Source organism: Polyodon spathula, chromosome 24 (assembly GCF_017654505.1).
Source record: "Polyodon spathula isolate WHYD16114869_AA chromosome 24, ASM1765450v1, whole genome shotgun sequence".
Classification (NCBI taxonomy): Eukaryota; Metazoa; Chordata; class Actinopteri; order Acipenseriformes; family Polyodontidae; genus Polyodon; species Polyodon spathula.
In genome coordinates this window covers 15,889,545-15,917,358 of record NC_054557.1, presented here as the reverse complement: position 1 = coordinate 15,917,358, position 27,814 = coordinate 15,889,545, and the positions used below count along the sequence as shown (strand labels likewise).

General features: G+C 40.2%; 1 protein-coding gene across 2 annotated transcripts in view; it reads right to left on the bottom strand.

Annotated features, from left to right (window-relative positions):
* Positions 1–24,469, bottom strand: part of LOC121299277 (solute carrier organic anion transporter family member 3A1-like) — a 48,211-nt gene extending 23,742 nt beyond the window's left edge. For both annotated transcript variants that reach the window (XM_041226947.1, XM_041226948.1), the window contains exons 1-2: positions 23,877–24,469; positions 11,039–11,507 (exon numbers count right to left, since the gene is read on the bottom strand). In XM_041226947.1, the coding sequence (XP_041082881.1) occupies positions 11,039–11,507; positions 23,877–24,035 (628 nt within the window). In that variant the 5' untranslated portion in view covers positions 24,036–24,469. The remainder of the gene's footprint in view (positions 1–11,038; positions 11,508–23,876) is intronic.
* Between the last annotated feature and the right edge of the window lie 3,345 nt (positions 24,470–27,814).

Below are 27,814 nucleotides of genomic sequence, written 5' to 3'. Positions count from 1 at the left end.
ACCCTTCTTTAAAGAGAGCTTATGAAAGGCCTGAAACACGGTACAGACAGCCCGTGGCTTACAGTAAATACTCGCTTTAAAAAAAGAAAAATCCTATTATTTAAAGGTAAGCACTTTCAATTGAACTTGACTGTAATTATTACTGCCCGCCAAATCAATCAGTATCCATTTAATTCAGTGATCTTTACTCCTCTCCATGTCAGCATTGATGCAGAGGAAAAGTGCTGAACACGCTACAAGGTTATCCCACAAACCGCAGTGCCAATACTTAAACAGCACTCAATCACTGAGCAGCCGGTATCTGTGCTAATGCAGGGCACAGCAAATGAATCGGCAGCTTTATTTTCTTTGGTAGGCACTGATTCATAAAGATAAATATATGAATACTAAATGAAGATCTGAATGAAAGGTCTCTTTCTTCCTGGTAGAATTGCACAGAGCAGAGGCACAGCTCAGACTGAGAGAGATACTGTATGGCCAAACAGCTTTTTAAAAGGGTTAACGTTTACTTGCATATTTTAAACCGGAAACCCTTTCATACTGCAGGGAGAAGAGGCCAGATCTGTCCAACACTACTCCATGATCCTGAAGCTAGTCAAACAGCATGTTCCTTGCAGAACACAAATTCAGAAATGAGTTGGTGCATCATGTATGTGCTGTCACAATGGCAGGACGTTTCTTCCCTTCTTAAAAAACAAACAAAACCAGTAACAATTAAAACCACAGTACTGTTAGGACAGGAAACACACTTCTCCAAAGACTTGTTTGTTTAAGTTTGTAGCAGTTTTCATTGTTGGAAAATGTTCAGTGAGCAGCATCCCAATCAGAGATTCATATAGGTGAAGCAGAGACTTCTTTCCAAACATGCACGGTAGCTGTCATGTACAGCCTGCACATGCCGTTTATGCTAATGCACTACATTTGACCATAAAACAAAAATCCCCTTTTTAATCAGCGTTGACTCAGCCTGACCTACATTGCCTTAAATGACAATGCTGGTGTTTGTGATGGGGGTGGGGTTAATAACATAGCCTCCCTGCCCCTCCGTCTACTTAGCCATCAGTCTGGTTCCATCTGACCTTATTAGGATGGCTGTAGATGTGTTAGCTATCTTCTTGTGTCTCTTCTTGAGTTCGCTTTGGTGTTGCTTTTTTATTCAGCTTGGATAGGATATCCAGAGCACACAGGGTGTGTGAGTCTGTCAGCTCAGTGCATACTGATGTCTTGTAAAGTGCAGGCTAACAGGCTCTAAAGGGCTGTCTATCTGTTATCTAACTCGAACAAAAGTGACCTGTTAAAGACAAAACAGAGTTTTACACCTACCAGGGTTTCAGGAGACTGTATGTGTTACAAATGTCATCCCTATAGCTGTGTTCAACAAAAATACTTAACGGAGCTTAAAGATGTCAGCTATAACCTCCTGCAGTGCAAGAAGCAACAGGAGTCGGTCAGGTTGGACCGCAGGGTTTCCCAACCCTGGTCCTGGGGACCCCCTGTGGCTGCTGGTTTTCATTCCAACTGAGCTCTCAATTACTGAACTAGACTCTTCCTTGAACTGATTGTTTGCTTATTTAGACAATTTTAATTGTTTTCAGATCTTAAACAGTTGCAGTTCAAGTTTCTTATAAAATGTTAGAGCTAATTTGACATCTGCAACTGTTTAAGAGCTGAACACAAGTAAAAAGGTCTAATTAAGCACAGTATCATTTCCATTAAAGGTTTAATTGAGAGCTCAGTTGGAATGCAAACCAGCAGACACAGTGGGTCCCCAGGACCAGGATTGGGAAACCATGGGTTAGAGGAAGCTTGTGTCCCTAAAGCTAAAACTATATTGGACTACCGTGTTTACAGTGCTATGAAGGGAATTACTGGATTATGATTCTTATTTTATATGTATTCTTTTAAATAATAATTGTGCCCTGCAGTTCACTGTGGCATGTTGCCTCCAACAGATCTCATAGAATTATGACTGGGTAATTGTATTTATGTTTAAGCTATATCAACTGTGCCGATTCAGACTTAAGACTGTACCCTGACTTTAGAGAATGCTTGTAAGTGAAAACTTTAATGATGTGTTACACACTGAATATAGTTATACAGTACTTTTAAATTAAGGTATTCATTTTCACACAGCGCCAATTCAGTAAATATCAACTCAGCTCTGTAGTAGTTTTTAATATATCTTTAAATCTCATTTCTGAAGTATAATTCTGCTTTAACTTAAATGCAGTTTTACTTATATAATAATAATAATAATAATAATAATAATAATAATAATAATAATAATAATAATAATAATACCCCCAATTTTAACTGTATAGACCTCATAGAGCATTCTCATGTACAGATTTAGGCTTTCCTTCTAAATCTACTGTAAGATTTGTCCAACATTGATCGGGGGTAAAGCAAGTTAACTGCTAGATGTTGTACTGTGGTGATATAAAAAACTGTGCAAACCTTACACTGAAAAAGAGAAAGCAGACACACTGCAGTAAGACGTTAGTGGTGGGTGACCGCTTCTCTACTCACTGGGCTTCTCTCTCTCTCTCTCCCGAGGTCAAAGGCAGATGAGAGTTTACTGAGACGAGAAGACAGTAGATTAGAGCGGGATTATCTTTCATGAGCCAGCTTTCTCCCTGCCAAGCTGCTTTCCACTGGCTGCAGCCTGTCTACAAATAAAACCAGCACCCACAGGTCAATACGGCTTGGACTGGCACTCAGATAGCAAGCACCTTCAGACAGCAAGGACCACCTGGGAGAATCGGAAGCTAAACTAGCAAAGTGTTTTGAGCCCTGGACAAACTCTCATCTCAAAACACCACATTAGTTAGTGAAGACGCTCTCCGATTATGAAATAAAGGAATCTAAACAAATGCATCTGGTTATAGTGTAAAACCTACCATGCTGCAGACTGCTGCTTCCCCCTGATTTGAGCCTATTCCTATTCCTCAAAACAGCTATGGTGACAATGTTTTTGTCATCAACACAAAATAAAATATAACACATGACTTGCTTTAAGCTAATTTCATTTGAGCCTGGAGCGATTCCGACTGTGGTTTCCTGTTCTAAAGATGCAAGCAAGATGGAGCCTGGATTGGTATCAATCTTTGACCACTTAACCTACCATAGGGTAACTTACATTAGTGCTAATTGGAGTCTGTAGAACCAGCTAAGTGTGTTAGTTTTTAAACCTGAGTTGAAAGGCTGATAAAATCACACACACACACACACACACACACACACACACACACACACACACACACACACACACACACACACACACACACACACACACATACACACACACACACACACACACACAACGCAAACTGAATTGCCATGGCTTTGAATGCGGGTCAATTTACCACATGAGCAACTCAAAATAACAAAGTACAGGCAGCTGCCCTGCTGCACAACATTTCCATATTTCCTTCTCGAACTTGTTGATCCTGGAACATGCAGCCTGTTCCGGGCACAATGGAAATTAGATGGAATTTGAATACCAAATTTGGTCATTTTCCTTCCACACATTTAGGGATTATGCAAAGTTTATGCAGATAGGAATAAGCAAATAGGACTCAGAGTGTGGATTTTAACATGCTTGTGCTTCTAGCAATGAAGGTATTAATGAATAAGCAGCATTTTCAGCAGTGTGAGCTGATCTCTTGTGCTTATGCTAATCCTTGGCATTCGCCTAACACATGACAGATACTTGTTTTGTGACTTTATTAAACTGCATATTCAACAGGATTTTACAAGAGGATAATGAAATGATTGATTTTATAACAGGTAATTTTTTTCTGAAAAGATTTCTTCCAAACCACTTGCTGTATGGCCTTGCTTTCAGTCAAACCCAACAGGATGCTTTTACTAGTGGTTCCTGCACATGACTCGCGCGGCACTTTGTTGACACTTGTTCTTACCAGAGGATTGCTCGGGATAAGGGGATCAATTCAACCGGTGACACACCAACATCTGCAAATGTACCCAGTGAAAGAGGTAGTCACCTGGTTTTGAATTTAGAATTTTTTTTTAAACCACAAACACTGTCATGTCCTCTGGCCCTGAGCTCAAATCTTGGCAGCATATTTGCATCTGTTCGCTACTGTGTGTGGGAATGTTGCTGAGCACAGAATGGCTGCATGGCAAGAATCCTTGAAATGTAATTGGCAATCATTTAATTAGGAAAACCCATTTCAAATGAGCTGTGCTAATTTCAGTGCTCTTTCATTTAAAAAAGACTAGGAAATTGATTCTGTACATACTGCAGGAGTTATCAGTGTTCTATCTATATATATATATATATATATATATATATATATATATATATATATACACACACACACACACACACACACATACATATACACAAAGGTAAATCACTATATGTAATGATGATGTGCATGTACAGCTGTGGGCCAGTGGTGTCATTATGTGAACTGGGGCCACGTTTACATATGCAGAAGACTGGATTTAAACAATACAGTTCTCTTGGACACTTCTGTGTTAAGTGCATTGGTCCAGTTGATAAGGGTGGATAAAGGTGGCTAATCCTAGTCAAGCTGCAGGTGCTCTTTGGGGCAACCTGGGTACTACCAAATGCCCTTTTATCTTAAAACAGACCCATCAATGTGCAAAACACAGTGTGTGCATGGAGCTTATCTCGGGGATGACAAGCCCATTTATAATCCAATCCTTCAAGATGACATTACATGCATGGACAGATTTTCAGTAGCTTGCACACGTATGCCCCTGGACGGGATATATTAGGGGGAAGTATATATATATATATATAAAGTCTACGAACGTATATGTATACCATCTATAGTAATATATACGTATATATTATTATATCTATATATATTATATAATATATAATATATATATGTATATATATATATATCATATATATGTTATACGTGTATATATACGTGTCCATTACACACACACATACATATATATATATATATATATATATATATATATATATATATATATATATATGCTAGGGATGTGTGCATGGGGCTAAAAGGGATATTTTTTAAGGTTAATATCAATCAAGTCTATTAATATGATCGTTGCCTGTTATTGTTTCAGCACAGCAGTCTTTGAAATAAACAAAGCATTAGTAATCCATTATACTTATACTATATTATACTTTCAGAGGAGAGGAGAACAGAGCTACATATATATAAGATATGCTTCACTTACTATCTTGAGCTTCAACTCTGGTCAATATTTTATAATTGGATTGTTCTTGTTTTTTTGTTTTGGGAGCAATATACTGGAACGAGAAAGAAAAACTATCATGCACGCACTTGATCAACACAAAACCTGCAAAGAAAAGAAAAGCTCTACAGTCTGCAAAGTATTAAACTGAAATGGGCTATTTTGTAGAAGTGTAGATTGAACAAGTCATGAATTTAATGAGCTAAATCCTATGTTAATAACTATTCGCTCCAGAGCCGATGGCTGTCCTGTCCTATTGAAAGCTATAGTCAGTACAAAGTAAACTGCACAAGTGCTGACTGGGCAAGGTACTGCAGCTGACAGGTAACCTTGATCAAGGATGTCATTTTGTAATTTTTTTTTATATCTTACAGTATGTTTGGTCGCTTTCCTTCTCCCTTCCAGATGACACGTCTGAAACCACAGTGGCTATGTCTATCACTCATGTCTATCACTCTGGATTTCATCAGAGAGTCAAGACAGCAGAGCCTGTTTTTATTCACTGCTGTAACCTTGTCAACACATCAAGTTGTGTGCTTTGTGATGCCTCGTCCTCCCTTTCAGAAATTTGCATGCAGTGCAACCCATTACAGAAGCAAACCTCCCGCAAGCAAAACCAATTCAAAACCTGAGCTGAATTGTCATTCTGCTCTGCTTGATAGCAGTGCCACTGTTTAATAAGCATGCGTTTACAACTCTGCCACTCACCCACCTGCTATGAGCCAGGGTGAAAGGTCATTCAAGGGCTGGAGCTTCCCTTTGATTGGACCACAAGATGCCTCTCTGTCGGCAAGAACCACATTTCTCTTAAAAAATGATGTTAATGCAATCATACTGGACACCAACAACAGCTATTGCCAGAATTAGGGACAGGCTTGACAGATAAGCTGATTTAACAGACCGCTCTGATGTAGCTCCCTGGCCTAGCGCTTCACTGTAACAACCAGCAACTGTGCGACACTGCTCTGTAAATACACTGCCTGACAATGTGCACTGCTCCTTTTATCATTGTGCAAATGGCAGCTGCTAATTACAGTATGCACTTTGCAAACAATCAAGCCCCTATAATAATATTCCTAATATCAGAACTTGGTGTGAAGGTCATGCTGTTACATGCTCAGCAGCATATTCTTGGAACAAATTGCAAAGTATGACAGCTACTGCTGTGAATGTGCTCAAAGTAGAGTGAAGGAACTGTGATTCCAGCGAAAGGACTTGTTGTACTACTTGTTGTTATCTGAATGCAATCCATTGCATATTTGAGTGTGCAAATTATGCTGCCACCAGGACAGTCCGCTCACAAGTTGGTAAAAATGAGCGTACAGGCTGCTAACAGTACTGTTTGAGAAAGTAAACAATAGGAAGATTTTTAATGCCCAGCTTTCATCAATATGTATTATTGCATTAAAAAGAACAATGGGATCCTGTGCAAGCCTTCAAACACACTGTGCTGCATGAAGCTACAGCAGAGCTCCACATTTCAGCGCTCATTCTGCATTCGCTTGAAGGGCGTGTTGTTTTTGAAAGTGACTCTTCGAATGAGACGAACAACTGCGCCGATCTCAGGATCATGCATTCGGCTCTGCTTGTTTTTATTTTTTTTTAATGTTACATCATGGTCCGCAGGTCCTATTTAAGAACCTGCTGAATATTCATGACTCATGACACATTTATCAACAGTAATAACTTCTCTGTCTCTCTGCAGGAACGGAGCGATGCAGGCTCCAAGTCTTTCACTTTCTAATGTAATATGTTAATATATGGGCTTTTTCTTTGTGCCCCACGGGGCCTTGTTGCTTCTGATTTCAATTATATACTCACTTCACTGTGAATCCCCAGTGAGAGAATGGTGAGGCTGGGCTCAAAATAAAGACTGTATTGATCTTATACTAATTTATAGCTTCACTGTGAACCCCAAGTGAGATAGGGGTGCGGCTGGGCTCAAGATAAAGACAAGACTGTACTGATGGAATTCTAGTTTATAAGCTTCATTGTGAACTCCAAGTGAGATTGCGGCTAAGATAAAGACAAGACTGTACTGATGGAATTCTAGTTTATAAGCTTCATTGTGAACCCCAAGTGAGATAGGGGTGCGGCTGGGCTCAAGATAAAGACAAGACTGTACTGATGGAATTCTAGTTTATAAGCTTCATTGTGAACTCCAAGTGAGATAGGGGTGCGGCTGGGCTCAAGATAAAGACAAGACTGTACTGATGGAATTCTAGTTTATAAGCTTCATTGTGAACTCCAAGTGAGATAGGGGTGCGGCTGGGCTCAAGATAAAGACAAGACTGTACTGATGGAATTCTAGTTTATAAGCTTCATTGTGAACCCCAAGTGAGATAGGGGTGCGGCTGGGCTCAAGTGAGATAGGGGTGCGGCTGGGCTCAAGATAAAGACAAGACTGTACTGATGGAATTCTAGTTTATAAGCTTCATTGTGAACTCCAAGTGAGATAGGGGTGCGGCTGGGCTCAAGATAAAGACAAGACTGTACTGATGGAATTCTAGTTTATAGTGGAACATGCAGTACTAGTTTGATAAAATATACTGTACTAAAGGTTTTCTTTTCTTCATAAAACCCCTTGAAAAACCATGACTCACCAGGGTGGGAGAATTAGCAAGGCTGGAAATGGATTTCAAGCAAACAGTATACAGTACTTACCCTCAAATACCTGACCCCTTAACATGACTTCTACTGCATTTAGAATTAAGGATCGTGTGCTGCTACTGCCTGTCTGCAGATATTATTTATGTCTCTGTCAGTGTTATGCTGATAGTTCCTTCCAGCATCCATATTCAAATATGACTGAAAACAGTAAAAGCTTGTCAAGGGAAGGTCAAGTGGAAATTACTGCTGCCGATATCATACCATGTAAATGCCACATCCTATCAGCTTTAAAAATGAAAACATCAGAGTACAGAATAGCCAACAGGTGCTAAATGTGTGATTACACTGTAGATTACTGTCTATGATAACTGCACACATGTCAATGAAGGAATCTCTCTATCTGTTTACATAAACAAGAAGTAACTGTCTTATTTCTGGTTCATGATCTGGTTGTGCTAGTTCCTTAGAAAGAAATACCACGATGTAAAGTGATTGTGTGACTGTAAAAGGTATATTTGTGCAGGTTTTCAGCTGGTTATGTTGCTTGTTGAGATATTGGTTCAAGATCTGGTTGCGATAGTTCCTTAGAAACGATGTCAAGTGCATGTGTGACTTTAATAGGTATTGAGAAAGCTTCTACAAACCTGGGCTGTGTACCTGGGGTTAGAAGAAAACTAGCTGGAATTTTCAGGTGCGTTTCATTTTTTATCAGCCCTATTTATCAACCATAGCAAACCCACACCTATTAAATCATGCATTTAGATTAAACAACTTTTTTTCTAAATAATGCAGTGATATTTTGACACCAAGCAAATTTCCATGAGCACTGAGTTAACAATGAGATCCATCACCTGACCTTTGAGGAGTTGGATTGCAATCTGACAGCCGGATATTCATAGATAACAAGATATAATAATGTAACAGTCGGCTATGGACAACTGCAACCATAATGATAATTTATCTAATGTCGTATGCTAACCAGTTCAGCCCTATTGTACCTAGTTCATACAACTGTGTGCAGTTTTTTTTCAGTTTTCTTTTCTTCCAATGAACCCAACCACAAATCCTGGAGCAGCCTCCAGCGCACGGATCATCTTATAAAGCATCCTAATCGTGGAGCAGTCTCCAGCGCCCGGACCCTCTTGAAGATCAGCCTCTGTCTCGCAGGCCTGGTCCCACTCTGCCTTCTGGTGCAGCACCCATTAAAACACTTCCAATGAGATGGTGTCAGTGCACCGTGCACAGTGCACTCACTGTAGCTACACAATGCCTCTCGCAGCCAAGCCAATTACTTGTGCCTTCAGAACTGGAGCACTCGCCCCTGTGGGGATTGCAATGAGGTTTATAAAAGGACAAAATGCAGCAGTTTTTACAGTTTGACCTTTATTACTCCAAACAGAAATGGAACTATTTTGATAATTGAATCTCGAGTAGTGTGAGATGAAATTTTATAGAGATTCAATATAAAACACGTGCGGCTGGTTTCACAGAGCCAGATTAGCATCGATCTTAAACCCCTTAACACAGGGTAACATTAGGCAGCCCAAGATTAGTGCTGATTGGGGTTTGTGGAACCAGCCGGTAGGTTTTACTGGAAAACAATATGTATACTTGTATATTTAATATCTGCATGAAATCTGATAATTACTGTATTCAGCAGATGACCAATAAAAGTGGAGTATTCTGTGATTGTCTCCAGGTAGGTTATAGATGCATGTTGAAATGGTTTTCATTCTTCTTGTCCTTTGCCTTTACCCTTAAAGGTAAATTCCACAACAGGGAATGGCGCATTATAAGGTGCAGAGCTTTAATGAAAATCCCTAATTAATCCCTAATTAGGTCCTACTGTATAATACATGTCTTCCTATAACGTAAACCCTGTTTACAGCACACTCCACAATAAGACCAAAGCAGCTTCAGCTGGCAGGTGACTCGCCAGACTAACAAAGTGGCATTGAGAGGAAGAAAGCAGTGCCGTGTTATTTACCCATGTGCTGTGTACCCAGCTTAATCCAACACAGAACAGACAATAGCAGGGACTGTCAGCCCTGAGCCGCTCGCAGTGAGCCAGGACTGGGCATACCGTGGCTGCCTCATTGTGGGAAAAGCCACTGAGAATGTTCAGACAGATGATAATGTATACAGCATGTGCTGTTTCGAAAGCTGCTCTGAAAAGACCAGCACTGCTAAAAGGGCGAAGGTCAGCTGGGAATGTGCTGTACCAAGCTGTGATAACGCCCACAGTAACACTGTTGCACTGGTCTGGGCTGCAGGACTGTACCCAGTGCCCTGGAATCAGCGTCCAGGTGCTTTGCATATCACGTCATTCATTTCATGGGTAAAACAGTTTTGGTTTCCCAATCATTTCATTTTGATGGGAATTACAGTATATATGGCTTATTTAAAAAATTGGTAATTCCTGGTGTTGAGTCTCTAATAATTAATCTATGGAACTAAAAAAAAAGCTAAATCTTTGTGCACATGTATACATAAAACAACAACACGTATAGGGGCAAAATACAACATTGCTGAAATTAAAGTTGAAATGCAAAAACATGGTTTAAGTGAGTAAATGTACTCAAAATGCAGTCCTTTATTGCAGGACAGGACAGGACATAAAATAAAAATTAATTGAATTAACTTGAAGAAGTTGAGGGATATATATATATATATATATATATATATATATGCGCTCATGCAATGAATGCAGCCCCTGTGTAGCACTGTTTATTTGTATTAAATCAGCACTTCACCCAGCATGTCTAAACTTCTTCTATTATATTACCCACGAATTGGGTTGTTTGCACAGTTTGTTTATCGACTAGGGTCAGTAACATTGTGGCCACACTCTTGACTTCATTCCATTCAGTCAATGAGCAATTGTGTGACAATGTTTAACACTTGATAGGAGCTGTCATTCTCTGGTTACTCAGCACTTCTGTCTATCGACCTCTGATGCCATTTCTGTTGAGCATGCTGAAACATGTACCACATAAAAGCACATCGATACCTTAAACAATGCAGCTTAAAATGAGGATTTTTAAATGACATGAAACGAATCTAAGATCTAAGACCTCTAGGTCTTTGAGAGATCTTTTAAGACACCGCAGACCTTTGGAACCGAACCATATTTGTTGTAACAAGTTGAAGTGATGCATTTTCTGAAACAGGTTTAATATAGACCAGTGAGCTCACTTACCTATGTAGAGCGAGGAGTCTTTCCTTCGCACGTGGTCGTCGATATAAGACACGCCCAGCGGCTGCACAGGTGTGGCCCCAATCCCGAGCAGCACCTGAGCTCCTATCAAGAGCAGGTACATCATGTTGGTGTTAGTTCTGCTCCCGCAGTAAAAGTCTAGGTTTGCTCCTCCGTCCTCTATGTCCGAGGAGTTGATGGCACAGACGTCCCTGCCCTCCTTCCCCAGCCTGATCTCCCCTGACTGGTACTCGTACTGGTGTGTGAGGAACTCTGGCAGTGCAGAGAGCAGGGCACCCAGGGCCATCACGATGCCCCCACACCCGATCAGCCGCGGCCTGTGCCCCTTGGCCCCAAAGTAACTCACAAACAAAATGAGAGCCAGGTTGCCGATCTCAAAGCTGCTGGCTATCACTCCAACGTCGGCGCTCTGCAGGTTGAACCGCCGCTCCAAGGTTGTTAAAACGCTCACCTGGAAGAGAGTAAAAGCATCAGTTACACAGGGACTGTAGAGCGCACTGTTGTGTCTGAGCATCACACACAGTGCAGATCTACTCTAGAACAGTGCAGAGCTTTGAATAAAACAGGTGTGTTATGACAAGTAAGAAAAGTAGAGGGTACTCCTGAATGCTCATGGATTATTAGTTATTCCACCATTCCACCAACAACATCACGAGAGGTGAAGTGCTTGCACTGCAAACTGCAAAACACCTCAAAGTGACTTTGTTAACATATTTAAACCAGTACAATCAATCACATCTCTCCGTTAAATGAGACAGGAGCTGCATTAAAAAAAGTATACTTTTAGAAGGACACTGTCACTCAGGTTGGGACTATGAAAGTACGTTTCGGATTTGAGTCTCGACTGAAGATGGACTAGGATTCTGTTCATGCAGTGCGGTTTGGTGGAACAGCAATGCGCTTTTTAAAGTCTTTAACTTGAATGTCCCTGGTTCGAATTCACTCAATTAGCTGGAGGCTCTTTTAAAATGCCTGGCTCCCTCTAAAACAGTGGTTCCTCCAGGGCAGGATTGAGGTGCATTGACTGGGAAGGTGTTCAGGTTTCCAGTGTTGTCTATTTGGTACCGTTCACAGACACTAAAATTAGGTTGAGCTGGTTTTGCAGCAGCATGCAAACAGTGTGAGGTAGTGCTGACTGACATGACATTGATAAAAATAAAACAAAACACTGCATGCTACCTTCTGTTACCCTTAACTAAACACAAAATACCTCCTATACACAAGATATTTGATACCAAAAGTATGAATACTTAAAAAAAATAAATAAATGATTGATGTTATTCCCCCCCCCCCCAGTGTCTGAATACTTCAGACAGGATCCACCCAAATTCTTGCTGTATCTCACATTAACTCACTGAGCACGAAATTACAGTTTGACAATTGTAATAGTGAATGCGATTTAGAAGACGGCTTGCTCATTCTGTGTTCAATTTGCTATTCAGCTACAGGTAGTTTACTTCTTATGAGCACCAGCATACCTAGAAAGGCACTGTTTCCGGGTAGTTGTCTGTGTATTTTACTTGTAGTTCTGCATGAACTTCCCTTTGAATGTACTGACTTTCAAAGCACTTTCACAAGTCCTTTATTGCATGGTGAGCTAAAATCTTGCTTCCTTGCCAGGATTTTTAATACAGATCATTTGATAAGCTGGGGCTTGAAAAGCCATTCATAAGCTTTAGTAAAATCTGTTCCCCTCTTCATAAATTAATGGTGCTGAATTTGGTGTTTGACAAAGGCTGGCAGCGCTGGAGACTTAAGGCTTCTATGTAACCGAAAGGCAAGACAGAATCAAGATAATAGTGCAGTAGCTTGCATTCAAACAGCTTAGCCACTCTCACAGTAAAAGATATTTCACGGTAATAGCGTGTTCAAATGTAGTCATGTGTTGGCAGTGCTTTAGTTTAAGTGATACATGTAGTATAAGCATGAAAAATGATTGTGTACATTTACCACGGCAGGCTAAGGGGCTGCACATTTCATAAGTTCACTGTAGAGCTCACAAGGGGTGGCCCTGCATCCCTAAAATGATCCCGGGGAATGAATGCCCAGTGTGTGCCACCCCCAAGGGACAATGTTGACTTCATCACTACGTTCTTCCACTAATAACACATTTTCAACAAAGCACAAAGTGGTTTGGAGGATTTTAGGTGTAATCACTCAACATGCCTACAGGACAGACTAAAATGTAACCAAACCTGCTTGACTCAATAAACATATCAATCACAAATAAACCACGGGCAGTCTTCTGCACTACAAAGCAAACTGCTTGTGTATGGTGTGTAGATGGAGGTGGGGCACAAAAATTAGATGGGTGCAGGGCCCCCATGAGCTCCCGGGACAGCACATGTCTTATTATTCCTGCCGTTACCAGCCCCTACTTCCTTTAGAAGAGTTGGTCAGTGAAGCCAATTCTCCAGAACTGCCCATATATAGTGTCATTCTTGAAAGATTGTTCCCAGTGAAAAAGCTGTCATTTTTATAGTCTTGGCTATGGAAGCATTTACCAACCAGGTCCCTATAGAACATCAGGACACACTTGTAGCGATGAGATGATTTATTGGAATTCACATCTGAGTCAGGGACACTGTTTGCACTTGATAATTCGAGGATTTCATTAAATGCAAGGTGTCTCTATGTCTCTCTAAGAAGCTTTATAAAGTAAACTAGTCCATTTTGGTGTTACACGTTTCAAGTTCTTACTTTTAAAGATGTTTTTATTAAGGAAAGTGACACTGCAGGTTTCTTGACATTATCTTTCCTTCATGCGATATTCTACAACGATAAAGATTGAACGGATTCAGTTCACACTGAAAATACAGACTGGGAACTCAGTACAGTGCTGAATCCCACCCAGCGAATTCTGTATTATACTATTTTTAAAGCTTCTATTTTAGGAAGTGTATTTCAGCTCTCAAAGAACAGACTCCCATAAGAACAGCGGTGTATTATTATTCATAGCATTTATGAAGCATTTAGTTTATTAAAAAAGAAGAGCTAGAGAAGGGCAAGAAATTTCCACACAGATCTTGACAACGGCTGTAATGTCCGGATTAGAACGCTTAATTATCCTCCTATGCATTTATTCTGCAGCGCGGGTTGTCAGAAGTACACATTTAAAAAAGAGCCAGTCCAGCACTATTCCACTCCAGAGTCCATGAGAAGTGAGGGATGGAGAGGTTAATGTAGTTATGGTTTGCAGTATTAAAAACAGAAAGCTGTTTCTTCCCTTTTTTCAATGAGAAATCAAAGTCACACCAGAGCAATTCCTGAAGGATTTTTTCTTTTTTTTTGTTGTGCAAAAGATCTGGTAAATGAAAGCTGACGACAACGTGAGTTGGTGTAGTAAATTTGTCAGGATTTCGTGTACTTCACCTCCCTTTCCCTGTTTTTAAATAATTGTCTATTTATGTCAAAGTATTCACTCAAGCAGTCAGACGCACAAGCTACAGCTTGAATGACAGCAAGATGTGTCGGCAGAATATGTTTGTGCCAATTTCAAAAAAGTGTGACAGCCTAGTAAAGAAAGTGTTTGATTTTATACAGCGTTTGTTTCTTTACTTTGAATATCCTAATGGTTAGAAATGTGGCTCCCATCTTTTTTCATCTAACAATAAAATCATGTCACATTTTTTTTTAAAACTGAGGGATTTTTCTTCCAATTAAAGACACAGATCACTATAATACTGATTCCTCGGCACTGAGACGTCTTATTCTAGTAGGTTTCCAGGAAGAATGTGGCCCTGCCGCATCTTATTTTATTATAAATATGTTATATTTTGAATATATTATAGCAATACACCAACTGGTTGCATCCTGAATTAGCCAGTGTTCCAGATTCTGCACAACGTAACACCAGGGTCAATTTAATGATATAAACAGCAAAGGATCAAACTATCTAAATAAATAGTAAGGGGTCAGCAAATGTCATCAGTGCAGATCATTACAATACTGTATCCCACCCACTGTGTGGCACAGTCCTCGACTCTACATTAGCCCCCATAGCCCTGCCCAGCTTCAGCTTATCTGAAAAATTATCTGAATATCTGAAAATCACAAAGCCTGGGGTTAGTTATTGTTCTACAGACCCTGCTGTCCAAGAGATCGGTTTTAATGATCTGAACAAATCCAAATCTAAGCCGTGTATTTCTAGCCTGCGTTTTCCCTACAAGAGTGATTCATTTACCTGCTTCGATCATTATAATAGTCCACCATGTCTGGTGACGGTTGCATTACACAAGGTTCACGTTACAGTTTTACAGAAGCTGCCACAATGCCCTCAACCTCCTGTTTCACAATGCTGTCACTGTTATCATTTATCATTTCACAAGATAATACTGGCATAACACTACCCAAGTCTCTGCTGAGCTAGCGAAGCAAACCCTTTGTTTTATAAGCAGTGAGTCTGAAATTGATGATTCTCTTCCACAGGGGAGGACAGGGACCTGCTAGCTGTATCTTCAGCTCAAAAATAAAAACATAGATTTGTTAAAAAGCCAAGTGAGGTGCTACAGAATTTGGAACCCCATCAACTCACTGATCGTTCCAAATCTAAATTCTATGTTCTTAAAGGTGTTGACAAAGTAGGAGCTTGAATTCACAACTGTAAACCTTTAGCACACCTGTAAAGGCATACAAACAAGGGTGCAGATTGGGATCTCATGGCACAGCATGATAAAACCTGACCTGAAATCTATCAGACTGCTATGCCATGGTAGGCATCTCAATTGGCTGTAATGGAATAGCTGGGAGTCCTCCCTCTGTTTTGCTCAGTGAGTGTGTGGATGATATAATGTAACTCTGTTCAAATAATTCTATCAATAGTAATTACAGCAGGTCTACTGTAAGTGTGTTGCGCATTACGGTATCATGTAACTCACTTTCTCCCTGGTGCATTGAATGTTTGTAAATAAACAGTACCTGTAACACGAAATGACGCCGAGTAGTAAAAGGTTATTTCATATTGTAATGTTTGCAATTACAGTAGTTAATAGAATCAGCTATATAAACACTAGGGTTGTCACCAGTCACTGTTTCCCTGGATTATCCCGGTTTCGTGGAAGGTGTCCCAGGAATTCAATATGCCTTCCCAGGACTCTAAATGCCAGCACTATACATTGAGCACAAGTTAGATCAATCAGGATACAATATTACTCCAATGGATACACAACATGAATTGCTTGTCAATACTATAGTAGTAACATTATAGGTGTTTCTTATTGGATGAATAGAGGATTTCTAAAGAGAGTTCAATCTTTTAACAATCGCCCTTCTGTTCAGAGGTCCTGTTTTTTTGTAGCTCAGAGGTGCCAACCCTAATAAACGTGCATATCACAGCTTGCATGAAACGGGGTTGTTACATTTGGTTACCTTTTGTTGTGTTACCTGTAGTTTCTCACAGTTGTTTAACTGCAGGGTTCCATAGTAAATGATAGAAAAATGAAGCAATGCACGGTAAAACAGCAGTAAAGCGTGATACAAATTAAGGTAAAGCATAGGGGAACATGCTGATTGTCATGAGAAATATAAAGCATTGCCCATGGGCACTACAGGACATGTTATACAGGTTCAGCAGAGGTAAATTTATATCTATTATTATAGGACATGTTATGCGGGTTCAGCAGAGGTAAATCTATATCTATTATTATAGGACATGTTATGCGGGTTCAGCAGAGGTAAATCTATATCTATTATTATAGGACATGTTATGCGGGTTCAGCAGAGGTAAATCTATATCTATTATTATAGGACATGTTATGCGGGTTCAGCAGAGGTAAATTTATATCTATTATTATAGGACATGTTATGCGGGTTCAGCAGAGGTAAATCTATATCTATTATTTCGATTGTAATTCCCCACATCATTGCAGTGCAGGCAATTTGACAAACAGAATGACCTGCCCTTTAACCCTAACAGGAACTGTCCAACCACTCAGTCTTTGCATACAGAAAAGGATACCAAGCGGCAGCTTCAGTAACTTTGTGTAGTAAACAAACACAAGTCATCTTTACCAGTGAAACAAAAAATGGAGTGTTATAAACATTTACACTACCAACATATTCTGGGCTATACATGAATTAGCAGATTCAACGTTGACATTGAAACATAATGTCAGTATTGGGGTCCCAGTATCACAGGCCCCATACCCAATATTCAGAGTACAGTGTGTGGCATTACTCAGTTTAGTTCAAAATGCCATCAAATTTAGGTAAGAAGTGAAAAGTGTTTACCTCCTTAACCCCTTAACCCAAAGTAGGTCAGGCTTCATTAGACTCTGATGAGGGGTACACACGTTTAGTTGTAAGAGTCTTATCTTTGATTTTTATCTTTCTCTTACAGCAGTTCTGCACTGATGATACTCCATGCTTTTACAAGGGGTTAAGCAGGGCATGTCCTGCCTGAACTTCATGGGCTGCGCCACAGACGAGTTGCAGTGCTTTGATTGCCCCTTGAAATTCCAATTCCACGTTTGTAAAAGTGTTTTTTCTTTTCAGAAACTGAGAGGAAATGCACAGAGAAATGATTCAGTTTGGGAACATGCGTAAGATACATACGCAGTCTTTATTAAAGACCTAGGCGAAAGGAAGTGTGCAACTAAACTCGTTCAAGTTAAATGTCATGCCCACACCCTTCTATAGCCGCAGCACAGTATTACACACATTCTATCTGTATAGTGTTTTATTTTCAAGGTCCTGACTGTCACCTGTGAGTTTATTTTCCACTGATTCTAACAAGTTACCCCCCCCCCCCAAAAAAAAATAAAAAAAACTACAAAAAAAAGTTATATATAAATCATTTGGAAGGTGAGGCAATGACATGGCTAGATCTGGGGCTAGATGCTAACATACCGAAAAAGCAACGGTGCGTCTGTGTACGTGCTTTTGATGGATCTGTCACCCACAGGAAACTAAAAGAACCACAGAATTTTTTTTTTTTTTTTGCATGCCTGTCTTTCTATTTCAGTAATACCAAAGAACTGCTTTTCATTTTGCTCATGTGACACATTCCGATATATGGAACAGCGACACAAATTAAGTGTTTGCATCCATTTCATTACTATATACCTAATGGAGCGTTGGACACAGCCAACAACGATGTAGGATTTCCTGTCACTGACTTCGCCTGCTACGTCAGATAAAATGTCCACGTGGTACAAAACAGCTGAAAGAATTGATTTTAGTATAATCCTGGATCTTGAGTATAAAGTATACACACTTTGGAAGACTGTGCAGATAGGCTTAACAGTCTAGCAAGTTTTATGTTTTTGTTTTGTGATCTTTTAACTGGGCTGGCCCTTCCCACTCTCTCTCTCAATGTATGTAGAGTACGCAGGTCACATTCTCACATGATGTGAACGGAATGAGGATGCCAGTTTAATGCCAGTTCAATTGTTATTATTGCCCAGACCGGCTCAGAGTAAGCTCAGGGTTTGAGAAAGGCAGTGAAAATAGAGAAAAATGAGATTACGCAATTTCGATGGAACGGAAAATAACACTCAGAATGAGTGCATTAAAAAAAAAAAAAAACTAATTAGAAATGAAATGGCAATAGTACAGATTATTTTTTAATGTCGTCTAAAAGAAACCTTAAGCAGGTACCTCAGTCTGCCTACAGTAGTCGTTCCCTTTGCTAGCAAGGCTTTACATTGTAAAGACACTTCACAGTGAAGACTTATGAGGGGCTGGAAATCTGCACAAAGCCTTATAAGAATGTACGTCAGAGCATTTCTGTTAATGGATGCGAGCCAGGCGGTATAGCCACTCTGGCATGGTATATTACATTTCTCAGATACTTGCTGTAAATGCTTTCACTGTTGTTGTTAGGTGTTTTAACTTGAGTGTATAATTGTACAACTAAATCTGATCATTTAGTGACTTAGTTATGATTTTTTCAGTGCATTCATTACTGTTCCATTGATGCTGCATTTTCCATGGTCTTGGTTTAGATTGGATTGGAAATTATGACAGACTGGAATTATGTCCTGAGCTTGCCTCAGCTGTGCCTTATCACCATACAAAGACAGACACAATTAAAATGTTATCTTAATTTAGGAAAATAACATTTAAGGGCTTTGTATCTATATATGTGAAATGGCCCCTATTTTAATGTAAACTCACATCAAATGGCTACTGGGGGAGCAGGTTTTAGCGGGATACAGTCAATAAGAAGAGACACACTGAGGTTGGACTGTCACATCCCCAGCAGGCAAGGTCACAATGCAAATCGAACAGGAGATAGTGTGGCCTGATCGCATGCTTCCCATCCCCAGGGCTCTCTACCTCAGAATAAAGGACAAATAGCAGAGTCTCAGGAACAAAGCTTTTCAATGTACAGTAAATACATTTTATTGCATTTGTTAGAAATGAATGCAAAAAGAAAATAATCAGCAGCTTGTTTTAGAGAGTATATGAGCCTGTCATGAAGGGATTGACTGTGCTGTACCTAGTGAACAACTACTAGCCTGTCATGAAGGGGTTGACTATGCTGTATCTAGTGAACCACTATGAGCCTGTCATGAAGGGAATGACTGTGCTGTGCCTAGTGAATCACTATGAGCTTGTCATAAAGGGATTGACTGTGCCTTATCTACTGAACCACTATGAGCCTGTCATGAAGGGATTGACTATGCTGTACCTAGTGAACCACTATGAGCCTGTCATGAAGGGAATGACTGTGCTTTATCTAGTGAACAATGAAGGGATTGACTGTGCTGTATCTAGTGAACCACTACTTCCATGCAGGGGTTAAAGGTCACAGAAAACCAAACAAAAACCACAGGCTCATGTTACAGGATCACCTACAGTAACAAAAACAAAACAAATGCTTCTACTAATTGTCACTTAAACTAGAGATCATTTCACAGCGTGTGTTCCATTGCAATATACTCTGCGGTGTCTGCATGCCGTTCACCGTGCAAGCTTGTGCTTTCACTGCGCTTCAATGCTCCTTGCTTTGCATTCACCATGATGTACTGCACTAAATCTTTACCAAGATTCCAGTTCTTCTGTTTCTATTCCTTTCCATACACAGCATGACATATTCAGGAGAATGACTACATACAGAAGAATCAATGTAATGTTGGAGCTGAAGCAGAGGTGTGAGGCTGAGTCAGTGCAGTGAATGGGGTGGGGCTCAATACAAACATTTCCTTAGTACAGTAACTCTTTCTAATGGATGTCTAGTGTAGTAAACACATTTCCTTTCAGAGGAAGAAAAAGAACTCTCCTACAGGAACGCAGTGTGCAGTTTTAGTCTGCGTGGAGGGAGAAGGTTAAGCCTAGGTGACTCATAGTAACAGACTGTCTGTGTGTTGAATAGGAACAGGAATCACCCACAGTAATATCTACATGTAATGGATCCCACTCAAAAGGAGTTTCTAGGAAATGCTAAACATCGGCGGTCCTTTTCTTTAGCAAAAGCAAATCCTGCACCCCATAACATAAAGTTGAATATAGGAGTTTGTAATTCAAAAGTTCAAATCTCAAGTTTACAAGTCTGTTCTAGCTGAACCATCATTTCAGTGGATGCGAATCTTGGTTGGATGTGGCTTGAACAATAGGGAAAAAGATAGTTCAATGTGTCCATTCCTTTACAGACGTAAAGATCAGTAGTTTAATTCCCCACTATCACCTAGTGAAGTGACCTACGAGGTCTTGAAAAAACTGGTTATACATTTTTTTCACCTCACACTTTCTCAACTAAAACAAAACCTATTATCTCTGCTGTCTGCTTTTTTTTTTGCAATCTAAAAAAAAGTGTTACTTTTTGTATGTGTGCATACAGTCAGTGTATGTCAATAGTCTTGTGCGCATTATAATTTGCTTGCTGAGTCTGTAATTATGTTCTTTGTGTCACGCTTTTGTCTGGTCCCTGTTCATTCCATTTTAACCATTATGATCTATTGCTTTTATCTATTTAAACACAGTTTAATGTTTGTAATCTTCACGATTTCCATACCTGGAAACTCAGACTGGCCCTGAACAGACTGATCACAAGACCCAGCTCCGCAAGCCTAGACAGCAGGACGGCCTTTTATTCACTTCATCCCAACATGCAGCAGTGAACCACAGCAGGAGCTGACATGAATACTGCTGTGGGAGCTGCAGAGCACGTTAGATTCTAATGTACATCTGCACACATGTATCAGTTATTTACATTTAGGGTGTGTGATATTGCCCTACGGATAACACACTGAGAACAGGAAGCATGTGTCTTTACGAATATTCTTATGAGCTGAATTCCTGAAGGTGATTAAAAAACACCTGGAGCTGATTAAAAAAAACACACTCTTAGTTATAGTCCTCTATCTATGTAGATGTCGTCTGCAAATATTTGAATGGAAGTACTAGAAGTAACGTCTGTGCAGCATCATAAGTCTAACAAATGACCAGTGTATAAAGTCCTTCACAGCCACAGAAAAGCTACTTGTTTTAACTTATTTTACTGAAGAATTGAAGGCAGTGGCCACAGTGTCTCACAGACCGGCTGTGTTTCCACTGACTGAATCAAGAGGTGAGCTTCAATACAGTACAGAGCAGTTGAGTGTTTGCTAAATATTGCAAGCAATTCTAGAGTCTGTTTTTGTCTGGTCCCTGTACTGTACATGTGATATCTTCCTGTGTGTGATGGAAGACACCTAAAAATGCCCAAACCTTTAAACCTTTATTGTGTTTTGGGCTAGATCTTGTAACTTCAGAATGGGGGTCATTAACTGATCACTACAGGGGGTCTTATGGAGTGGTCATATCACCTTTCCTAAACACAAGCGTCACTCCAGCAAATACCACAGGACCATTCAGCACAACAGGCCACTGCTGGCCAATTTCCAGATGTGTGTTAACAACAGAACATCTGGTCAACGGAATTCGCAGTCTTCCACAGATTCCCCATACTCTTCAGCTACACCATCGTCATAGCGCTCATAAGCAGGCTGCTAAAGGGACCTGAAATTAATAACTTAGTTGTTTTTCGGATCTAGTTTTGTTAGATTAACAGATGTTTTCTCTCCTTCAAAGCGCAGGAGTTAATTAAAGACTGGAGGCTTTAAATGTGGCCCAATAGGAAGTCTCCTGTGATGTCATGTGATGTTTTTGTTTGAGTTTCTAAAAATTTTACTGATGAAATGCTTGATGTATTACATTGGAAGCACTTAACCCACACATTGTTTGATATAATGATATTTACTTGATTTTCAATCAGCCATCGTTAATACAAATACTAAACACACAAGATGCTCTGCAGAACACTCCGCAGATATCTACTTATAATCTCCAGGTTTTTTTTTTGTGTGTGTGTGCTCATATTTTCCCGCAGATTAGGCTTGCCTCTAGACATGAGGACAAAGTCAATAATTATAATCCAGACTTCGCTCCAGACGTGATATCAACATCTGTCAAAGCATGATCCCATATTCCAACAAATAACTCAAATACTTTGGAGTGCTTTGTGGAAAATCACCTGCTTTTATTTTTCTTACCCTGCTTTATTTCCAGGAGCCGCTGGATTTGCACAGAGTCTGCAGGATATTTCACTGTGGCAACTCTGCTTAATCATGCATGCGTGTGAAACATTTAGCACGCTTCACACAGGCACAGACTAAAACCCAATAACCTACTTTCTGAAGCAGTACAAGGAGGATACTTTGGCAGCACACTAGATATTTGTTAATATTTCGAGAAAATTACTAAATACAAATGCAGGCTTTTTTAAAAAAGAATCAGCTTTATTAATGCAATGTGGTTTCGGTAACACGAGGGAGGGCAGGTTAGATTAATATGCTTATGGAAAATATGGGCTTGCAACATGTGCTTTAATGCAGTGTGTTGTGAATCAATGTCACCTGCTCCAAGCTTGTAAAACAATCACACCTACACATGGTCTGTACTATATATCAGCATGCAGCCCTTCCTGTACCTGTTGGAGGATTGCAGGCATCCCTACACCTGACCAGCTGATTCTTTACACCCCTCATATCATACAGTGTATGCACCCCAGTGAGATGTAACAGTACCTGCAATATTTGTTTCAGTGAGTATTGAAATTCTCCCCTATTAATAAGTAGGTTATTAGCATGCACCCCCTGCCATAGCTGCAAATTGCAAAGCTGTCACAGTGTGTGGACTGGTGGGCTATAACCGGTTCCTCTATGCTCTACATATCTTCTTTTGTGACACTTTCAATAACGTGGTAAAGCCGCTCGTTTTTATCAATGTTATCACTGATATCAATATTAGCTACTGTTAACACTGTAGCATTTTATAAATGGGAAATGTCTACAAAAAAAAAATCGTAATTATTGATAAAGGACTTACAGCATTTCTCACTGTTCTACAGTAGTATTGATGTATTTATTGCATTGTTTTAGTACTGGGCTACCGCTACCCCGGCTGGAGGCTCTAGTAAAAGCTTCAACGGCGGCATCCTACGCACTGGATAGAAAATGAACAGTAACCAGCAATGTTACGCAATGTTTGGGGCACTTTGCCTGGTAAATAAATAAATAAACAAACAAATAAATAAATAAATAAATAAAACATGATTGCGATGCCCATTAATAATAACGGGGATTTGGAAAAGACAGCAGCATTCGCAGCTGATAAGAGCAGCACTGTATGTAGTGAGAACACACGGCAATGTGCCTCTTCCCATCGGAAATAATGAATGGCAATGTACATTCACTGATTACCACACACACACACACAATGATGCAGCAGCACCAAGAGCACGAATAGCACCAAATGCGTTTAAATACATTTATTATTGCTTTGTTTACATTTATGCCTGCAACAGATAGCAATGAATCGGATCTGAAAAAGTACTCACAAGGTAAGCGCCCACCGTGCCCTGAGCCAGCATCAGAGCACATTCCGACACCAGGAATATCTTAATATTGGAAAAACACGAAGATTTCTTCTGCTGGTTGTCATCTCGTTGGACGTCTCCGGTGCTCTGATCCGAATCCCCCTGCTTTTTAACCTTCATCCTTTTTATCTCCCGTTTACCCACCTATCTCTACCTCTCTCTATCGGTAATGCAGCGGAGAGGGGAGAAAAAATCGAATTTCACTATCAGTGATACAGACGGACCTTCTCCTTTCTCCGTTTCTCCGGTGCCCCTGCTTCTCTGTCTCTATCGCTCTCCTATATTAGTATAACCACGAAGACTGTAGTTTTACAGTGAGCCTCCGTACGGTCCTCCGCCGGGTTCTGCTCATTGCCACTGGGGCAAGAAAAAAAAAACAGGACGAAACGGACCGGCTCACAAATGGGCTCGCTGCGGTTAAAATAATAAACCGACCTTATTATAATAAAACATCTTTTTCAGAGCGAAAAGCAGACACGTAAAGCCCGCAACAGCGGCAGACTAGTCGTAGTTGCAGCACTAGCAGTACTGAGCCCGCTGCTGGGCAGGTTCCGCATGACATTCCCCTCGCTTGTCTCTGTGTGTGCGTGTGGGGGGGGGGTGTTTCTCAGCTTGCTGTTCCCTCTCCCACCGCGAGCTTTGCGGTGGCGCTGTGCACGCTGCACCAGTCCCAAGCAGCGGTGGCCACTATCCACGAAACGCCAACAGCCGCTCGGATGAAAATACAGAATTAATGCATTCTGTCTGCCTTAAAGGACGCAGAGCAATGCCACCGATGAAGCAAGATTGACTGTACAGAATGTATGTGTACTGTATGTATATACTTACACTTACATACATATTTACATACACACTGAATGTAAAAACAATGTATTATTATTATTATTATTTATTATTATTATTATTATTATTATTATTATTATTATTATTATTATTATTATTATTATCATCTTACTACTCAGCCACATTGTGGTGTTCATTCTTTTCATGCAATCACAAACTGAAAAAGAAATTAGGGATTCTTATCAACCACCCCTTCAACTTGGAATTTCCAGTCTTAAGAATGATGCTGTACTTATCGGTGCTGTCCAATACTGCGTAAACAGGAAGGAAATTATGGCATTTTGGAAATAACTGCAACAAGCTAGATCCCAGTGAGCAATTCCTGGAAAAGACACACACAGACACAGACACACACACACACACACACACACACACACACACACACACACACACACACACACACACACACACACACACACACACACACACACACACACACACACACACACACACACACACACACACACACACACACACACACACACACACACACACACACACACACACACACACACACACACACACACACACACACACACACACACACACACACACACACACACACACACACACACACAGACACACACACACACACACACACACACACACACACACACACACACACACACACACACACACACACACACACACACACACACACACACACACACACACACACACACACACACACACACACACCATATGCTTATTAGCCATGTTTTTTGTTAGTTTATAAAAGATTAAAAGGATTCACTATCATGATTATTTAACGTGTATTTAACCCAAATGAGAAAGAGACTGCTGGGGCAGAGCAGCTCATAAAAGTTACGGTAACATTTATCTTCCAGCCACATTTCATAGCAATACTGGCCTGCAGTTGGTCATGCTTAATTGCCCACACAAACGACTCACTTTTTTTGTTTGTTCAAGTGTCTTATTGCTTTAACTGGCGCTGGCCCTTTCTTTTTTTATTTTTGCCAGTAAGACAGTCACCTTTGGAATCTTGAACTCATATGCAAAATAGCCAGAGTGTCTGGTGATATGTGCTACAGTGTGTGGGGTCACAGACCAGCCGCACACACTGACAGCTCTTCACATCTTTAACCTTCTGATGCCTGTAGTTTATTTCTTTAAAGAGGTCTGCTCTTTGCAGCTCTGCTGATAATAATCTCTTCCATGATGCCCTGTGTTACTAGCGCTCCTGAAAGTCTTCAAAGGGAACTTGAATCCATTAACATCTGGGTCACAGCCTGGGGAGGCAGCCTGACCTTCAGTGTCACCGTAAGATCCTCTCCAGGATTGCCAATGCTATGAGCCATCTTCTGTCTATGATCTTCAACTGGCCACATTGATGACACCCAACGCTGACCCAACAGAGTTCTACTCTGAAGAACTTCTCAAGGTTCTCTGATACAACTTTTCCTAGGGAACCTTTTTAAGGGTGTGTTCAGTTTTAGGCAAACAAACAAAACAAACAACAAAACTTGAGGTTCTCTGTGATTTCTTCCATGAGAATTGTAAATAGGTTTTTCTCTCTGCAGTTCTTTAACATTAAGATTAGCACTGCAATTACAGTAGCTGCATGCTGATTAGATACATGACCATCAGTTAAAAACCCCTTATATTACCTAAACCAGATGACAAGGTAAACTGCAGCACCCCTTACAAAAATGTAATGCAGTATACAAGGGTAAAGTCTCATAAAACATATTGAAACACATTGAAAGCATGGTAGAGCGTAGACAAGCATGGTGATAGAGCCTTGTAAAAACATATGGTATTGCTCGGTAAATACATGACATAAAACAAGAAACGCATGCTCAGATTACTGTATTAATTACCATCTCACAATCAGGTGTGATCATTCCGAGTACTGTTCCTCTGACATTATCACACTGTCACATTACTTCTCGTCAGTTTTCAAGGAATACAGAATGATGGGATGAATGAGGTCTCGCTCTTATTAGGGTCATTTATACTTTTGTTAGCCCGTTAATGAGAGTTCCTATTCATGCCAACAAGAGGCTGACTGTATGCTTTCATCACTGGTGCTGCTGTGTGCCCACTGTTGATTTCCTTATTTATTTTTTTTTCTCCCTGTGGCTATTGAGACAGTGTTTAAGTTACATGTCATTTTCCACTGTCAGCAAATCTGTACATTTCTGTAGATGTCTTTCTCTTGAGTGCTGTACTGTGTGGGGTTTGTTTGTGATGCATTCTTCCTCCAGAAAAGTTCATAATTATTCTGTGTGAGGGATAAGTGTCTGGATGCTTTCTAGATAAAATACACATTTGGAAAAGACTGCAATCATTTTTTTTTTTTTTTTTTTTTAAATCACAAACAGCCAGGTGATTAAGGGTTTTCACACTGAGTGAATTGTTCTAAGGTAGTCCGAAATCAGCCCAACCCCGTGACAACCATTGACAAACTGACTTGAATTGAGTGAAGCTGAGCTGAAGGATGTATGTCTTTCATCTCGATTGGTTTACACTGTGTACACAAGGGAAACACAAAAATAATCTGTTGTGATTATTTTCAGTATGATCTTATTTAGATTGAACACATGCCATTGTGTAGGTGGCTCCTAGAAGGGAATTGACGGTAAGTACAGCGGGATACAATGACTTCCTTGTTTTATCTTCTGGACTGGGTTCATGTACAGTAGTGTGCACATTTATTGGATCCCTGTCATTTACATTGTTTATATACCTGCCTGCATGGAGACAATCTCTTATGTCTCAATCAGAGAACATCATCAGTGACTTTAAAACAGTAGTAGTGGAAGGTTAGGATTTCCATGCAGTGCAGCATCCATACCAACAAACTTCTCATAGGCCTGGTGGAAAAGAAGAGGCAACTACCCTTGAAATGTATGCATTGAGGATGCAATTGGGCACTGCTGTATGAGAATACGGATTTCAAAGTGAAACCCGCACCTCCAGTTTTTCTATTGTGTCAATATGCTGCTATGCTCTGCAACTCCCTTAAAAGCACAACAAAACCCATCAGTGCTTTATTTACACTCACAGTTTTATAGCTAAACAGGGAATACTGA